General features: G+C 43.1%; 1 protein-coding gene and 1 long non-coding RNA gene across 2 annotated transcripts; both read right to left on the bottom strand.

The window, feature by feature from the left end:
* Positions 1-1,167: 1,167 nt before the first annotated feature.
* Positions 1,168-11,260, bottom strand: ric3b (RIC3 acetylcholine receptor chaperone b). The gene is made up of 6 exons (XM_030367189.1): positions 11,002-11,260; positions 10,374-10,597; positions 9,802-9,880; positions 9,065-9,158; positions 2,963-3,087; positions 1,168-2,670 (listed from the first exon to the last, which is right to left on the bottom strand). Exons 1-6 carry the CDS (start codon positions 11,117-11,119, stop codon positions 2,156-2,158), a joined length of 1,155 nt encoding a protein of 384 aa, XP_030223049.1. The 5' UTR covers positions 11,120-11,260; the 3' UTR covers positions 1,168-2,155.
* Positions 11,261-11,640: 380 nt separating this feature from the next.
* LOC115551453 (uncharacterized) lies at positions 11,641-15,116 on the bottom strand. The gene is made up of 3 exons (XR_003978037.1): positions 15,017-15,116; positions 14,575-14,683; positions 11,641-12,348 (listed from the first exon to the last, which is right to left on the bottom strand). It is a non-coding gene; the product is annotated as an uncharacterized LOC115551453 (long non-coding RNA).
* Between the last annotated feature and the right edge of the window lie 3,574 nt (positions 15,117-18,690).

The following is an 18,690-nucleotide window of genomic DNA, read 5'->3' as shown; positions in this document are numbered from 1 at the left end:
AGATAGCGATCCGCTATCTGTATTATGTTATTTCGTCGTTTGGAAACATGTTTTCTGCATCGCGTCGTCTGTTGCCGGGCAGGTTGTCAGGATGTAAACAAACAATGACGTAGGCCGGTACAATTTTCGCCCCCGGTACAATTTTAATGTGACAGCGGCGCTTATGCCCCGTTTACACCATCCCGCTAATGGCCGCTAATGGCCGATGGACCACCGATGTGGAATTCGGGGTGATTCGGGTGACATCGGGCTAAAAATGTATGATCGGGTCAATTTATCGGGGTAGCATTTACACATACCCGATGTTATAACGATAACATAACGATTTATGCCAGGGAAGACACCCGAAGTGCGTTTGACGTCATTTGGCGTCATTTCGGGAGAAGGCAAAGGGGAGACTGGTTTAGACTGATATTTATTTATATTACAATAGCGATTTTATAATAATAGAAAGCCGGTTCTAAATGGGCGAAGTACGCTGTAATTATAAAAGTAGGACATCCATCCATCACCCCCTATTTATACCCAAGTGGCAGATTGATGGTCTTCCTTAACACAATCTGGTCACTCACAATCGTTATTTGTCTAGGGTTCTCGAGGGTCTTTCGTGTGTTGAGGTTGCCGATATAAAGACGATAAAACACGATAAAGCGCGAAAGATTAACGAATACAGCTGATTAGCCCATAGCAACACCTGGTAACCGATTCTACCCCGTTAGACCCAAAATGAACAAACATGTTCTTTCTTTGCCGATGTTGCCCGATCATTGAGCATTTCTTCCCGTTTCTTCCCGTTGTCTAACGATGTTCCCGGGAAGAGTAACGGTGTTTCCCGATGCAACCACCCTATTTGCCGATGTTATAACGATAGCTGCTGATTTAGCCATCGGGCACCATCAGGGCCCAATATCGGGTAGGTGTAAACAGGGCATTAGCTGATTAAGCCCGGTTAGAACTTACACCAAGGCTAAAGCCATTCCAACAACACAGTTAAGCCGCGCCTTGCTCTGGTTAGTTCAAACCAGGCTAACGTTATCCTGGATTACGCGAGCTCACGATATGTAACCAGCCCAGAACCTGTGCTTGTGGAGGAACTATGAGGAGTACAAGCATATAAGTCAAAAAGGGAACACCATAACCATTAATAAAAACAAATGGTTGACTAAGTAGGCCTATTAAGCGTAACATTTTTATTGAATATTGACCATGGTCTTGTAATCAGAGAGATAGTGTCAGACTTTTCATACCATTTCTTTGAAGAGAGAGGCCTAGTAAATGCAGCCAGATTTTTTTTTCTAAATTGACTAACCTTAGTATTTATCTCAACAGAATCGGTCTCAGCTGCCTGCCTTCTTGGTCTATAAAGGGGCATGCCATTCTTGCAGATGTTTGTTTGTTTGCTCTAAAAGGGACGTAAAGCGGTGCTGCTTATATACCCTGGAGGGTAGGCATGGGAGCAAAATGTATTGCTTATCAAGTGTGATGGGTTTCCTGTGAAATGTATTTTACAGGTCGTTGTGTGGGTCTTTGCTGCCAGAATACTCATGGTCTGTGTCCCAGCCTCTTCCACTGGTTGTATTTTGAATGGTAAGCATCTCCATATTATTTTCAGCATGACTGAAGCATCATGAAAATAGAGCTGTATATATACAAATCTCCTAATTTACATAACTTGGCAATATTTATCTTTATACGGTAGTGTGCACTGATAGGCCAACTTTATTTCTATTTTGTAGATGATCGACCATTGTGATGGCATCAACTTTTATATCAATAGAGATCAGATTAATAATATAAATACATAATTTAAAGGTTAGTAACACAATTCCAGTGTAGACTTCCATATTGACGGTAGAAGAATATTTACAAAAGGAGTAGTGCATTATGGTAACCTTATGAGTTACAGCATTTTGGAATGTACAGTTTTGAGAAGGTGGACACTGACTCAGGAAATGGGATACAGAGAGAGAGACGCTGGAACAAACAGTCAATTAGGCAGCCCTGATCCTTACAAGAGATGCCCTGGACAACATGGAGTCAACACTAAAAGATTCCCCTGTCTGTAAGCTGGAAGCACTAGTTGCAGATGACACCTTTGCCACAGTCTTAAGAAGGTTTCAATATTGAGGTCGTAGACGCTAGATCACAGGTATTGTCAGTGCGAGTCCTTCTTGCCTTTCCTTCTTCTGGTCCTCCGTCTGACATGGACGGAGCCTGTTGTGGGCGTGTCTGCTGGGCACTCGAGTCCAGGAACCTCCGGATCCTGAAGAACCTCTGGATCATAAGGAATGTCTGGATCCTGAGGAACCTCCGGATCCTGAGGAACCTCCGGATCCTGAGGAGCGTCCGGATCCTGAGGAGCGTCCGGATCCTGAGGAGCGTCCGGGTCCTGAGGAGCGTCCGGATCCTTCCCACCTTCTCGGCCCTGCGGTTTGAACACATCCGCTGTTGCTTCTGCGGCTGCAGGGAGAAGCTCTTGTCTCCCATCCTCTGTGTTAAGTGTGTCAGTGTGGTCAGCCTCTGCCTTGACCTCTGCATCCATGGAGATGTCGCTCTCCTCGGGGTCATCTCCAGGCTGCCTCCTCTCAGCCTCGTGCTCTGAAGGTGGGCTGCTGTGGCCGGCATGGTCCTGGTGGTACGGACAGCTCTGCCCGTAGTCCTTTGGATCATCTATTAAACATCCGCAGACACAAGGCTGAGTCACTTCTCTTAATGCTACTTCATCTTCCATTGGAAATCAACCAAACAGATGGTGATCATGCATCATTGAATATCGTATGACAAATAGAACCCCATTGGCCTGTAGGTCATCCTATACTGTCAAATATAGGCTAGATTGAGGTGAAAACATACTCATTTAAATCAAAGCACACTGAATGGGTAAAGTGTCTAGAAATAGGGGCAGATATCATGAACACGTGTCATGTAGAACCTTTCATGATGATGATAGGAGTGTCTCTACCTTCACAGTGGTGCTGCTGGTCTGTCTTCTGTGGAGCCACCAGATGGCCCTCCTGCATGGCTCTGGTGATCTCTCTCAGTTGAAGCAGGAGGCTCTCCTCCTGGTCAGCGCTCACCCTCTTCACCCTGCAGGGGGGAGGAGGAGCACGCTCACAGCTCTCAGAACCAATCCCAACATCACACTGCGCCTCATGCAGTAACGCTTGGAGTTTTCTCTCCTAACTTCAACATCCTTTTGTGATGAGTAGTACAACTCGTGCGAGTTTGCCACCTCAGATTCAGCAAATGGTTGCAAACTGTTTTATATTGAAGTTGTTCTGAACAGCAGGTTCTGGGCAGGACAGTTTAGCGCTGCACTGAAGGACTGGTTCTTTGAATGTGTTTAGTGTTTTCACACCTCTGATGAACCAACGCAGACCACGGAACTATCAGTCTACTACAACCAAGTGCTGTGTCACCACTAACTTACATAAAGACGCCTTGATTGAACACATTGGCATTCTGACCTGATCCGAGTGATGTTTGCAGCAAAAAGTAGGACTTATTTTTATGATTAATCTTATCAATGCTAATTTGATATTATTATTGTTGTATCATCGACATAGCCCAATACAATTTTATCAAATCCACTCTGAAATCCATCTGTGAAGGTGGTAGTATATATTAAGGGCATAGTCATCATTATACAAGGGTATTTGTTTTATTGAATGTTCTTTCAACAAAATCATTAGTCAAAGCTACAGAATAGTAGCCTGGTCCAACCAGACTCTCGTACTTCATTTAATTTGTACAGAGAGTCTGGACCTACTCAATTGGCAAACGTTACCTCACTTGAAGGCGGACGTCTGTTGAAGTTTAAAACGATTGGATCTTTCATAACCAATCGTTTGGCCGGGAATCACATTGCCAAAACGTGGCTGTAAACAAACCAAACACCGTGCGTGAAGATGTCCGTCAATGAGAGCTGACTTTAACGTCATTGTTCTCAGCCACTCCCTCTGTTCGCTGATTGGACTGAAAAATTTAGACGGAGAAAACTATGAAGGTATTTTTGTGGCAAAAGTCTTTAGCACCTGTAAATTCAGAATTTGAATGCGTACACTAAAGTCACAGTAAATTTGAAGTCGTATATATTTATTTTGCATGTGTACTCTAAAGTCACAAATGTGTAACAGTACATTTGTAGTCGTAAAAAAATATATATATATTTTTTTAGACCATTGTAAACACAAAACAGGGTCTAAGAGTACGCAAATCTGTGTTACAGGTGCACAAATCCTTTTGCTACAATTATTGCAGCGCAGTTGGTGCAAAACACATTCGCACACCCGTGTTTCATAATTTGAGAACATGCCCGAAAAGGTGTGCATTCGTAAACCCAAATTTGAACTAATGCATCAGAAGTTGCACATCTGTGAAAAATTTCCTCACAAATAAAATGATAAAGAACGCTATGTTAATTCAGCATTTTAATGAGCGAGCACAAATCCATTTTACAACTGCTTGAATCTGCTCCTGCAAGTCTCAGCTGTGGGTTTTTTTGCAGGTTGTTTTGCACCACGTCTAGGTGGTAAATGTGTAGCAAAAGTATTCGTATCCGTAGATGCCAGAGCGTCCCTGGGCGGGACAAAATAGTCCCTCTGCGGCGCGGGATACGTTTCTTTCTGGAGAAGTGGAGAGGGCGTCCTACTGAACGGAGGTGGGTATCCTACATTATGTTAAATGAAATGACTTAGTTCAAATGAATTCCCCCCAAAGTATTGCATTAACATGCCGCAAATGTCCTTCAATGTATTTTAATGGTCGCCATAACATATGTTCAGAAATGTTAATGCAATACTTTGGGGAGAATTCACTTGAACTAAGTCATTTCATTTAACATAATGTAGGATACCCACCTCCGTTTAGTAGGACGCCCTCTTCACTTCTCCAGAAAGAAACGTATCCCGCGCTGAGTATGCTGTGATCTTTATAGCTCCATGGCTGGCACGCAGTGGGTCCCGGTGTAATTTGAGAAATGCATCCTTGCCGGCGATTTTCATTGGATTAGGAAATTATGGGCGGGACTATTTTGTCCCGCCCACGGACGCTCTGGCATCTACGGATATGAATACTTTTACTACACATTTACCACCTAGACGTGGTGCAAAACAACCTGCAAAAAACCCCACAGCTGAGACTTGCAGGAGCAGATTCGAGCAATTGTAAAATGGATTTGTGCTCGCTCATTAAAATGCTGAATTAACATAGCGTTCTTTATCATTTTATTTGTGAGGAAATTGTTCACAGATGTGCAACTTGCATTAGTTCAAATTTGGGTTTACGAATGCACACCTTTTCGGGCATGTTCTCAAATTATGAAACACGGGTGTGCGAATGTGTTTTGCACCAACTGCGCTGCAATAATTGTAGCAAAAGGATTTGTGCACCTGTAACACAGATTTGCGTACTCGTAGACCCTGTTTTGTGTTTACAATGGTATAAAAAAAATATATATATTTTTTTACGACTACAAATGTACTGTTACACATTTGTGACTTTAGAGTACACATGCAAAAATAAACACATACGACTTCAAATTGACTGTGACTTTAGTGTACGCATTCAAATTCTGCAGTTACAGGTGCTAAAGACTTTTGCTACAATAATACCTTCATATAATACCTTCATAGAAAACCCACTAACATACCGCAGACCCAGACCTAGTACTGAAGGGAAATTCAAATTGAGCAGAAGAACTTAAGCGGGCAGTCAAAACGTTGTTCTTTTATGTGGCCCACCGTCTGTGACTGATGCGAGTCTAGACCACTTGCACATTTCTACAGAGAAAATTCTAAGCAGAGAAATTTGGGGGAATATGAGAAATGCTTGTCAAACGTTTGTAGGCTCAATTTATGCACAAATCTGGGATGGTTGCATGTGGCCCAATGTGGTCCAAGAGAGTGCCCAATCCAACACAATATACAGTTTACATCTATATACATTCAGTGTTTCCCACAGGATTTTTGGAGACTATGGTCGGGGGCTCGCAATCCTCTAGGGGGATTCGAATAGATTTCATTTGAATGGACCAATCTGGTGAATTTTAATTACCAAAATATCAATTACTGACAAATTTCTTACATGAAAAAATTACTTACGTACTGATATGAATGTTGATGAAACAATGTAAGGGCCAAACTGAATGTGGTTGAGGAGTTTTCAGAAAGCATTTTAGAAAAGATGAAAACCCAAAATGTCTAAAAGACAGTGCTGAGCCTTTATACTGATAGTTCATTATTATTATTTATTATTATAACCCCCCCCCCCCCCCCACGCACACACACACACACACACACACACACACACACACACACACACACACACACACACACACACACACACACACACACACACACACACACACACACACACACACACACACACTAAAATGAAAACTTTGAACAAACAAATCTCATAACAGCTTTGACGTAGAGTCATGAAACTTTGTTCACACATGCATATCCTCATGTTGAACAAATATGCCTCAGCACCTATGACTTTATTTGGATAGATTTACAATTTTCTTTGTTAAAAACACTAAATTCCCTAAGGATCCTAGGTATTTTCCCTTAGACAAAAATCCTTTAGCAAATAACATCTTAGGACCAATGTCTTCAATCTGACGTTAAGGGAAGTCTGTACAATAATGATTAAAGCACCCAGGAGCCATTGACTTCTAGAAAAGGTGTGGTTTAAAACGCGTAAAGACTTAAATGCTTACATCAACATTAAAATGGACTCCTATGAACTTGAACTATGAACCAATAAAAAAGTTGAACAATAGCCTCAAATAAATTTCCAATTAGGGCATGGCATCGAAATGGGTGTGGCCTGTGACTATAATCACCACAGTTCATAGAAGCAATGTTCGATTTGAGCGGGACCTACTTAGTGGCTGTTGGGGACAAAATTTCCAACTGCTAAAGTAAAATGAAGTCGATTGACAAAACAACATGGCCACCAGAGGCTCAAAATCGTCCAAAATTAACTTAATGCCAAAAGGCAAGGTAAACTTAAACCAATCCTCATCAAATTTGATGCAGTCAAAGACACATGGGACAAGATGCATATCGGGCTATAGGGAGCGGGAAAACAATTAACTGAAGTTGCAACCTCTCCAAATTGTACCCAGATTGGGTGATAGGGGGAGCTATATCAATTAACTGAAAATGCAGACTTTGGACGGACATATTTTCCGACCTTTTTCTTCTACATTCATGAAATCCTGTAGACATTTGTATCTCCTCATGCTGAGCGAATGTTCCTAGGAAACCCAGAACCTGTAACAAAATGGCGGCTGGACGTCCAAATTAGCCCAATCAATGATAGATGACTAAAGGCGGGGTTAACTTGGTATATTTAAAGAAGCATAGGTCAAGGTTAACCAGAATAAAGTTAATCAAAATAGGACTATAGGGGGAGCAAAGCGATCAATTGAAAGCTTTAAAGAATCATAACTCCTCACCATTTTGACGTACACTCATGAAGATCCAAGCTGAGGCTATTCCAGCGTTGTCAACCAGTCAAAAACGGTCTTAATTATCTGCGTCACGGTCTTAATGCTCTATCAGAGTCTTAATGGTCTAACAGGGTCTTATTGGTCTGCGTCAGGGTCTTAATGGTCTGTTAGGGTCTTATGGTCTGACAGGGTCTTATTGGTCTGCTTTAGGCTTGGCACCCGTAAAATGCTGCTTGCAGCTTTAATTTTTTATTACATTTTTATTGAAACTCTCTCTCGTCAATGTGTTGGAAACACTGAATACATTATATATATATTTAATAGTGCTGTCAAGAGATTAAAATATTTAATCGTGATTAATCGCATTAATGTCAGTTAACATAGTTTTTTTCTATTCTAAATATCCCTTGATTTCGTGCTGCTAGGCTTTTAGTGAAATCAGAGAGTGTTGAGAAGGACAGTAATAAAATATATTTGGTAAGATGGAATAAGAAGAGAGACCCGCAGTGAATTCAACCCGGTCCACTTGACATCCGGTAGGTGCATGACAGTGGTAGGCCTACCGTAAAACTTCAATAGCCCAGGCTTCTGTTTGTTTCAATCACTGAACTTTCAAACAAAACTTTTGCTCAGCAAAGATGGGAAATACTATAACATTTATTATTTAAACCAGAATGAATATTCCTACCGTACATAAGCCTATACACGTTACCAGGCTATCGAATAACACCCACACACACACCCACAGTGTGTGTGTGTGTGTGTGTGTGTGTGTGTGTGTGTGTGTGTGTGTGTGTGGGTCCCACACACACACACACACACACACACACACACACACACACACACACACACACACACACACACACACACACACACACACACACACACACACACACACACACACACACACACGGTGGCGGATTGGTAATCGGGAGAGTCGGGAGAATTCCCCGGTGGGCCGTTAACGTTTCGGGGCTGCCTCACTCAACAGTTTCGGGGCTAATGAGTGAGTGAGAGGATACGGGCGCACAGCTCACGTTTCGGGGCTGCTGAGCTGTGCGCCCGCATCCTCTCACTCACTCAACAGACGCTACACTCACTAACTGTCAACTTTGCAACCAAGTCGATTTTGTCTAGAGGGGAGTAACTGAGCGGCCCCTCCCGAAGTGGTACAGCCCAGGTGGGCCTTGAACTGCGATTGGTCAGAAAGACGTAACAGCTAATGACAACATTGAACTCTCGTGCAGGCTCGAACAGAGTGACACAGAAACACACACACACTTTTAAGGAGTTTTTCACCAGCTCCGTATCCTTGCTTGCCCCAACAAGTTTGTGTGGCGTGCTTGTTGTTTTGTTTCCGGTGTATCTAGATCTGGTATGATGTTGTCGTTTTTCTAACGTGACTGAACGTGAAAAACTCCGATGTTTGCAAAGCCAAAAGAGCGTTAATCGCACGAATAAAGAAATTAACGCCGTTAATATTGGTTTGCGTTAACGTCGTTAATAACGTGTTAAACTGACAGCACTAATATTTAAGCTTTAACGCTTCAGAGCAAAGCTTCAGACCTGAGGTGTGAGGTCAGAGGGGTCTGGGAGGGTCACCTGTGTGGACCAAGGTTGACCTCCGACACGATGTTCTCCATCACCTGCTCCGTCTCTCTCAGCCGCTCCTGCAGCTGGGCCAGCTCAAAGTCAGCTGGAGACACACACACACACACACACACACACACACACACACACACACACACACACACACACACACACACACACACACACACACACACACACACACACACACACACACACACACACACACTTCATTTTAAAGTGAGTAGCTATTCAGTCAAAGCTGACGCACGTTTAATTTAAGAATTACACCAACTAGTAATTTAAGATGTTTTCTACCGTTTCAATAAAGATAAGATGTATTATTTGAATGTAATTTGTTAGAATTGACTAAACCATCCGTGAGCTTTCAGTGAGGGAAATGTGCTGTGTTATATCTGTTTCTGAATCTAACCTGCCTCCGTATGAGACACTTCAAATCACAATCCCAGGGCTAATATCTGACCAATCAAGGCTGCTCTCCCGTCAGTGGTTGGGGGAATCCATTTTGCCTGTCAATCAAAGTTGGGTGATTGCACAAACACTTCTCAATAGCAGAGAAATCAAGGGGGCGGGAGCAGAGAGGTGTGGGACGGTGTTTGGGTTGTTTTGTTTCAAAAGCTTGCCCTCTCTCTCTTAAAAATTCTGTCCTATCTGTCCTACACCAGCTTTCAAGTAACCATTAAGTGACTTTCTGCTGCAATCCAGCATCTTCCGAGGGGCGGGATACTCACTGATCTTCCTCTTGGTGTTCTCAGATTTGATTGGAGGGAATCGGCTCTCTGTGGGGGTGCTGCTTCCCTTTGATGTGATCTGAGACACACAAAAAGTTCTTAGAAGTTATGAAAATGAACCCAATTCAGGAAACCGCTGCAGTTCTGTCTCCATGTTCCATTATATAATATTTTTTTTGGTAAGGCAAGTCATTTCAGACATCGATGGTGCGTCAGTGGCGAGCTCCTCCAGTGGAGCTGTTCCGCTCCGCTGGTAGAGCCCTACCACAGCTGAGTCCCAGTCCCACTGAGCTCCCCCACCGTAACGGCATTTCCTACTAGATTATTGTTAGAAAGTCTGTAGGTCAAAATAACCGGACCATGTGATCCATGAAGGCATTAAGAAGTCACTGTAATACAAAGCAAATTAGTTTAACGTTGAAGCCCAATCTAGCTGCTAGCCTGGGCGTAGCGGACAGCTATCGTCCAGAGCTCTGCTGGAAGCTCCTCTTGCCTTGTCCATTCTAGGGTAACTCTATAGTGGACGATGACCACCCTGGTGGCTCGATGGGAGTGTGCTCTCTGGTGTTCACCTTGAAGAGGATGTAGAGGATGTAGAGCAGGATCCCGAAGCCATAGATGGGTATGATCTGGCCCGCTAGGTTGGACTTGCCCCCTGTCCCGGGCCCGGTGCTCGCCCCCTTTGCCCTGGCGATGGCCTCTGTGTTGTGGGCCCTGGAGAACTGAGCCGCCCCGGTGGGTCTCTGGGTCTTCCCGTCAGCAGACCCTTTGCGGGGCGTCATTGGGGGGAAATGGCCTGGGTGGGAATGGTTCGAGGAGGGTTCGGTTATAGGGTGGGGTTATCTTAAAATTACACCAACAGAATAAAAATACATATTTTTAAAAAGTTCACGGAAAAGGAAGCTTGCTACTGATAATGACCCAATAAAAAGGCCGAAGGATGCGTCATTTGTTGAAAATGTTCTACTTTAAAAGGAAGCGGAGTGAATAAAATAGTCCTATGTTAGTAGATGAGTAGTGCTCCCCCTGGAGGGAGGAAAGTGTAACAACAGGAGGCAGGTGACACCGTGTTGTCACAGCTTGTACCATCGCATTCATCAAGGGTTTTAAAAATCCCCAACATGTGCAGATACATTTCTCCGCTCACTAATAGGTTTTTATGTCCCTGTTTCAATAAAGGTAGGATGAGAGGAAACCAACCTTCGGGTCGCTCAGCATCCTTCTTCCCCCTTGACAAAAGCATTTTAGGGAGCAGCAAAGCGACGCAAAGCACAACACATGATGCAAGGGTCACTTTCTGAAATGTCGACATCGACATCTTGACGTTCAACTCCGTGCACTTCAACAACAAAGGACCGTGATCATGAACCGTCAGAGATAGCCTTCTCCGGTGTTGTCTCCGTCTTCAGTGTACTTCCGTAGTCCGCTGACGGGGCTGACATGGACACCGCTGGAGTACATACACTCTGCCACTGGAGGACGCTACAGTGTCGTTCGAGTATTTATACATGTGTATATTTTTATTGTATATGTATATATAGGGCAATAAACCCTCCCCTGTTAGTGTTAGTTGGGTGTTGGTGTTAGTATGTGTTGGTGTTCGTTAGGGCAGAGTCTATGTTGATGTTAGTTGGGGCACGTTACTTTAAATGTAGATTTCTAGTCCATTCAATTGTGTAACAGAAAGGAGTGTCACCATGAAATAGGTTCAAGTGTTCAGTACACTTTCCAATTAAATATGTTAATCGATGAGACCAAATTGACTTGACCAAATTGAATTGCAGACTGCAATTGATAATAACATTAAACTTATTTATAGCATCAACCAAATGACAAGATCATTAAAATAATGAATATATAGTTTGCATTTCAAATGAGGTTGACATTGAACTTGTTAAATCTGTTACAAAGGGGGGCCACTACGAAGAGAACCGGCTCTTCAGTGCTACTCTTTCAGTCAATCAATGAACTGATCCTTCAAGGTCCAAGTGTCCAGTGAAGAGCCCCCTGCTATGACATCACCAGTATCACATCCATCGGAGAAACACAAAGGGTTTCTCAGGATTACTTTAGAACGCCTGTAGTCCAACGTGTACAGAACCAAACCAGAACCAGCAGTAGACCAGTAGAACCAGCAGTAGACCAGTAGAACCAACAGTAGACCAGTAGAACCAGCAGTAGACCAGTAGAACAGCAGTAGACCAGTAGAACCAGCAGCAGACCAGTAGGACCAGCCGCAGAAACCACCAGTAGAACCAGCAGCAGAACCTCCAGCAGAACCACCAGTAGAACCAGCAGCAGACCAGTAGAACCAGCAGCCGACCAGTAGAACCTGCCGCAGAAACCACCAGTAGAACCAGTAGCTGATGCAGATCTTAAGCGGTGTTGTGTTGAGGAGTCCCTCTGTGTGTCCTGTTGAGGTCCCAGCCTTCGTCTTCATCACCCGGTACCATATGATAGTCCCTCTGTGTTCTCCTGTTGAGGTCCCAGCCTTCGTCTTAATCACCCGGTACCATTTGATAGTCCCTCCTGACCAGTCTGTAGACACTGCAGAGAGAGAGGACAGGGGCTGAGCCGCGGGGTCATCTTAGGAGACATAAGGGTAATAAGAGTCACCCCCGGGCGGTTCTAACAGTGGAATGATCCAACAACATTTGTGGTATTGCTCATCATTCTAGATTTATTTCCTAATGCCCCTATTGTGGTTATGTGTGGTTTATATTTATGAATAAATGTGTGATAATGTAGTACGGTACATGATATTGAAAACACAAGCACAATGATCCACCATCTGCAAAAGACACCACCGTGGGTGTGTGTGTGCGTGTGTGTTTGAGGCTCTCCAGCTAATGAAACCCTGTATGCTGTTCGTTCTTGTTGACATAAACTGAAAAAGACCCCCCCCCCCCCCATATCTATCTATTCATCCTTAGAGACACACCAGCGACCATATTGGGTTTTAGGTGTTCCCTTTCTGCAGCGCTGCTTGAACTTTGTACCTTGAACCTCGTACCTTGAACCACATACGTTGAACCTCGTACCTCCTACCTTTGACCTCCTGCCTTGAACCGCCTACCTTGAACCTGGTAGGCTTGGTTGTGGGTCTTGTATCCGCATTGTTTGTAATGTCGCAACATGCCGAAATAGTTGATTTGTTGACCACCAGAATATTACCTTTACTGTTGTTTAAAGACCTGTACTATGTCAACTGTATGTACCTACAACCTTGATATACAAGGCCCATAAACAGTAGATTCAGGTAGCAGGTCGGGGTTAGGCCTTAGTCCAGGATGCAGACATTGGGGATTTACCCAGAACCTTTGGGCTGGAGGTCAAACGCCCTCACACTAGACGCTCATGGATAATGGATCTCATCATCAGCAACAATCAAATGCTGTGTAGAATGATTTGCATCAGAACTTGTTGGCTGTTTAGTTAGAGAGCGTTATAGACTGGATGAAGGTATCGAGAATCTGGATCCATCACTAAGCTCTTCTTTGAGAGAGAGAGAGAGAGAGAGAGAGAGAGAGAGAGAGAGAGAGAGAGAGAGACCGGGAAAGGGATTGTATCGGGGTCTCGAAGGCATACTGCCTCCATGGTTATCAGGTGGTGGTGGTGGGTTGAACCAAAGAGCTGCTCAGACCATCTCCTTTGTACTGTTTGCCTGGTTTCAAGAAGTCTTCAGTTCTCGACTCTGAGTACCATATGTCTCAGCCTCTGTGCTCCTGGGGGCCGTTTCCCCTGCTGCAGGGAGTGTGAGCGGTCGGAACAAGTGGAGAATCTCCCTGAGGATGCAACCTCTCTGTACCAACATGCTTGTGTTTACGGGCGACTCGGATGATTTAATCAACATCCCGCCAACTTGTCACGCAGGGGTTCTCAAAGTTTTGACAGCTGAGGGCCAATTTAGGAACCCAAAATTTGACTGAGGGCCGCCAAATGAAGCGTCAGCGTCCCAGTGGTGAAAAAAAGCATTGCACCGTGGACTTCTGGGAGTGAGGTCAAGTGAGGTCTAAATCACGAAACTGAGGTACATCCTTTCAAAGTAATGTACAGTCGGATTAAAACTAACAAATGTAACAGGATTTAATTGAAAGCTAGAAAGTCGACTTTTATCTTTAGATTCATTTATTTTTGTTTCAATTAATATTGATATAATCTTTTAAAAAAAATGACAATTAAAATCTTTTTATTTTTTGGCTTTGTTGAGCAGTGTGTCTGCACCCACGTGAGTGAAAACCGCCAATGCTTTCATAAAAACTAAAACATTTCAAGCAGAGTTGGAACTTCCCTGGTTTACAAGGTCCTTGTTAGTGTCTAACGTGAGCCACCATGGGCGCAACACAGAACCCCCCCCCTCCCACCGAAGCTAGGTTTTTAAATCGGAAAGACATTACGAAGGTGTGATTGAGGAAGGGATGGAGGAAGTCAGGTTTGGTGGAGAGGTAGAGCTGGTACGTACAGGTGAATGTGAATGTTATAGTGACGGAAGATATTGCCGATAGGGAGGAGGTAGACCGAGCCCTGGGAAACACCTCTGGTGACGAAGGAGGGTTGGGAAGTGAAGGACTTTAGGTAGGAGTGGAACCAGTTGAAGAGGTGTGGTGAATAACACCTTAAAGACTTGAATTGGATCTACTTTTTTAAAATCAAATTGTTTCCACCCAGTTTCAGCAGCCAAACCTGGGAGTTTGTCTTTAGAGAAGGACTTAAACTCTAGTAAGAGAGAGAAAAGTCATCCCTGTTATCCCTCTTGTAGGTATACAACTGTACCTCTTATTGTGACTGCCTGTCAGTGCTGCCATTAAGACGGCCGCCATCACAGTCAACCTGGCACAGGATCATGTTGTTCTTGAGGAAGAAGGTATCTCCCACACAGAGTCTGTGGAGAGAAAGGTTTCAACAGAACACATTCTAAAACGCTGTGGCCTCAGAAGAACATCCAGCGGAGATAAACTATTGACAAAAAAAAAAAAAAGTTCTTGTTCTGACTTACAGTGCCTCATCATCACAGCCTGATTAGAATGGGCTTACAATTAGGTTGGAGCTTACTCTTATGCCTTCCACAGCTCTCTTGTACACCCCTTGTACACACACACACACACACACACACACACACACACACACACACACACACACACACACACACACTAACCCTAAACACACACACCAGGAGAACCTGATCTGGGGGGCTAATGACCGGCCCTAATCTTACCGCTGGCGGTCAAGATGGTAGACATTGTCCCGAGCTCTCATCACCATCTCGAACGCAGGGATCAGCTTACTGCAGGCTGCACAGTTCCCTGGCACCCCAAACAGACTGCAGGGGAAGCAATTAAACATCAGAGTGGAAGGTTGTTGAGGGCAGATTCAAATCACTATCAATGCATTATCATACTTTGCTTTATGCAAAGGGTTTGTGCTCATATCTGATGAAATGTTTATTGTTTGCTCGGCAGAATGAATTGTAAAAGGTTGTAGTTAGTCATGAGGTTGTTAGCCTGGACGAACCTCCACTAGCCTGCAATGAGACCCTCGCTACTTACTGACCATGCCACTGTGATGGATAGTCAGGCAGCTGCACAGGAAGTGACCCCATTGCAAATTAGGAAGTAAAACCCAAAGTAAGTTTGTACACGAGAGCCTTTCAGAAAACACACATCGTCATGGTGTCTAAGGTCATGTTCCAGACCCCAAACACTGCTGTTGTCGTGGGCAGGTTGAGTCTGTTGTATCTACAAACAGACCATGTAGCTCAGTGAGAGCATCTAGCATCTGTGTTGCTCAATGAGGCATTTTTTGCTGACAATAGCCACACATCTAAAGTGCAATTAGTCCAGAAGCAGGGAATGATCTCCTTATAGGAAACACAAGCAGCTTTAGATAAACCCTATAAAGTTAACTATGTACGCTTAATGAATGCGCTTTGAATCAAGCAGGGCTAATTGCGGGTTGTTCAATCTCACGTCTGTTGAAAGATTGATGAGGAGAGCATGTCTCCACGACGTAATTGAACCAGTGACAAATGAGAGAACAAAAGCCAACAAAAGCCAGCGCTAATTAGCAGAAATGTTCCAATCTATCGAGCTGCATTAACCCCCTTAGTTGGCACCTGGTTGTGATTTTTTCTTCTCTCTTGCTCCTTAACGAGGGTATGAAGCTAAATGCTAATTCTCCACTAGTGGTCCAATTAAAATAAATCACATGGTTTTAATCCCACTCTTCAAAGGCGTTTGGCTCTTCACCCTCGAAATGATGAGAAAAACAGGAGGCAATCCACCCAATTGAACTGTCAGAAGGGGTTTGGGTCCCAGTTAATGAGAGACTGAAGGCCTAAATACACCGGCGCCGCAGCGGCGCGTCAAAAACAGGCCCCCAGGATAGGCATATACTTCCGCAATCCACCCGTGCTCAGAGGCCAAGCCTGGTATTGCAGCTGTTTTAGCTGGGAGTGGACGGGGGTCCGTCATTTCATGTGGCCCAGAAGTAGATATCGCCGTCCACTCCAATACAAGTGGGGAACAGGATTGTGTCTCCGCAAAAAATGTCTGGATATCAATCAAAGGCTCATAATTATCTTTCTACCCTGTTCTAAAAAAATGTAAGTTTTTTCTTTTCAAAACGCCTCCTCAAGCGTTTTATTAGCAGTTGATGTTGGGTGGGCAGCTGAAAGGAGCCGTACTGAAACAAACGGCTCCTTGCTATGGACCTATTTTGAAGTGCACGGCTCCATTAACTTCCGAATTAAATTAAATTCCGAATTAACTTCCATTAACTCCATTAACTTCCAAAGTCTGAGATTTGTCCTTTTAAGCCTGCCACACACATAAAGATTTTATAAATCTCAACCGATTTTTTATCTGTGAGAGACCCCACACATAAACATTACATTAACAGTTTTGATCGTATTGTGTGTGGTGTCCTGCGATATTCCAAACACAGCACACCACACACATAAAGATTTGTCTTCAGACACACTAGAATCTTGTCCCTCAAGCAAGAAATCTCGCGTGAACAAACGTGATCTGACGTAGTACTCTGACTGACCTGTGGGGGCAGTCACACCAAAAATAGTCATTGAACTAACTACAAGAAGAAGTGAAGAAGAGCGAGTGTAAACCGGTGTAAAAACTCATGGAGGACCAGCTGGATACCGACTGCATGATGGTGGTTTTGGGATTAATCCTAACTGAAAAATCCCTTAACTTAAACTGTCTTCGCCATATTGGTGGTATTCAGGGATATCGTAGCCATGGAGATAGCTCGTTATAATTCCGTGTTCAGTCAGCTCGCTCTTTATTGGTTAAATTCAATATTACGTCACGTTGGAGACTCCCGATTGTCGGCTTCCCCCCCACACAAGACGTTTGACACCATAATTTGTCCTTTTACTTAACATGAATGGCGTTGAACACGGATATATAACACACATCATTGAAATAGCTGTAACAGGCACGGACGTATTGATTACCTGAATGATTATGGGAGACCTACGTAATTTTCATAATATTGTTAATTGTCTAATATTAACATTTCAGTTGCATTGGTAGGTATTTCATTTTCATTTGCTTGCTTAGCTATGTATGACAGGGTTATGGTTAGCTATGTATGACAGTTGACAATGTTGGTGTATTACAATTCAATATTTGGGTAGGCTACTCCAACTTCGTTGCTGGTCGATATGTAAACATTTACTTTTATATAAATTATTGATTGCATTCTTTGTAAAATAGTTAGTTGGAAGGAATCTGTTTCTTAAGCAATAACATTGAACTGAATTTTTTAGGCCTACATACGTTTACTATGTTACTATGGTATTATATGGAGCAATCTTACATATTTATGAAGTTTCCAGATCAATAAAGTTCTATCTCTTTTTATTTGAACTGCCTGTATGTCCTCTTGATTATAGTATTACAGTGTGTACCTTGGTTATCAGCTATCATAGAATGGTGTCCAAATGGCTGCATGTGTAAGAAATAGGATTTGAACCAAGTGTTACAATATAAAAAGCTTTTATTAAAAGACCCCCCACCCCAAATTTTAACAAAACACTTTTTTGGGCTGTTTGACTGGGGCAGAAGAGTGGAAGGGGAAACAAAGACAGGTAGCCTAAGAAGTAAGGAAAGGAATGAGAGGAAGAACAGTGAAATGAATGAACAGTGTGATCAACGCAAATGATTACCAAAAAGGTTATAATTACTGATTTATCAAATACGCAGAGAAGAGCATCATCGAATAAAGATTAAGGACCTGGATTATATCTTACAGTATTGAAAACTGTTGAAATTACAATTCAGAGTGGAGAAGGCTGAAGGCATTGGTCCTAAAAGTGTCAGTTTCACCCACTCTGGATTATCGCTTCAAGAGACTGAAATGCTTTTTAAAAAAATGTAATTTCCCCTATTGGTGAAATGAACCTTGTCTTTTAAGTATAAACCACAGCAGTTAAACCTTATTCCAGGATGCTCTACGCTGTTGCTTCCTAGCTCTACACTAACAGCTGCATCTTATTCCATTTCGAAAAAGCAAGCATCTCACCAAGCAAAGTTTTGCTAATGCCTGCTCAAGTTATTTAAATACTTCATTCTATGGATATCTGAAAATATTTACAGATGGTTCTAAAGATCCCAAAGGACAATGTGGTATTGGAATATATATTCCAGAATTTGAAAAAGGATATGGATATAGAGTGGGTGACTTTAACAGTATACTCAATCGAGATGGCCATAATAATAACCGCTCTTAGATGGTTTGTAGATACTAAGTTTTATAACAGATAATTCAGTATGTGAAGATTTGGTGATAGAGGTAAAGCATCTTCTTTTAAATATTATAAGCCTTGGTTTAGTTATTCAGTTCTGTTGGATTCCAGCCCACCATGGAATA

Source organism: Gadus morhua, chromosome 9 (genome assembly GCF_902167405.1).
Source record: "Gadus morhua chromosome 9, gadMor3.0, whole genome shotgun sequence".
NCBI lineage: Eukaryota > Metazoa > Chordata > Actinopteri > Gadiformes > Gadidae > Gadus > Gadus morhua.
The sequence above is the reverse complement of the archived record's forward strand: the minus strand, read 5'-3'. Positions and strand labels throughout refer to the sequence as shown.

Excerpts from the sequence above, each read along its gene's own strand:
- ric3b (XM_030367189.1), bottom strand. The coding sequence starts at position 11,119 with ATGTCGATGTCGACATTTCAGAAAGTGACCCTTGCATCATGTGTTGTG. Across the intron at positions 10,598-11,001 it reads GGATGCTGAGCGACCCGAAG|GCCATTTCCCCCCAATGACG; the intron begins GTTGGTTTCCTC and ends ATTCCCACCCAG. Across the intron at positions 2,671-2,962 it reads CCAGCAGCACCACTGTGAAG|ATGATCCAAAGGACTACGGG; the intron begins GTAGAGACACTC and ends GATGTTTAATAG.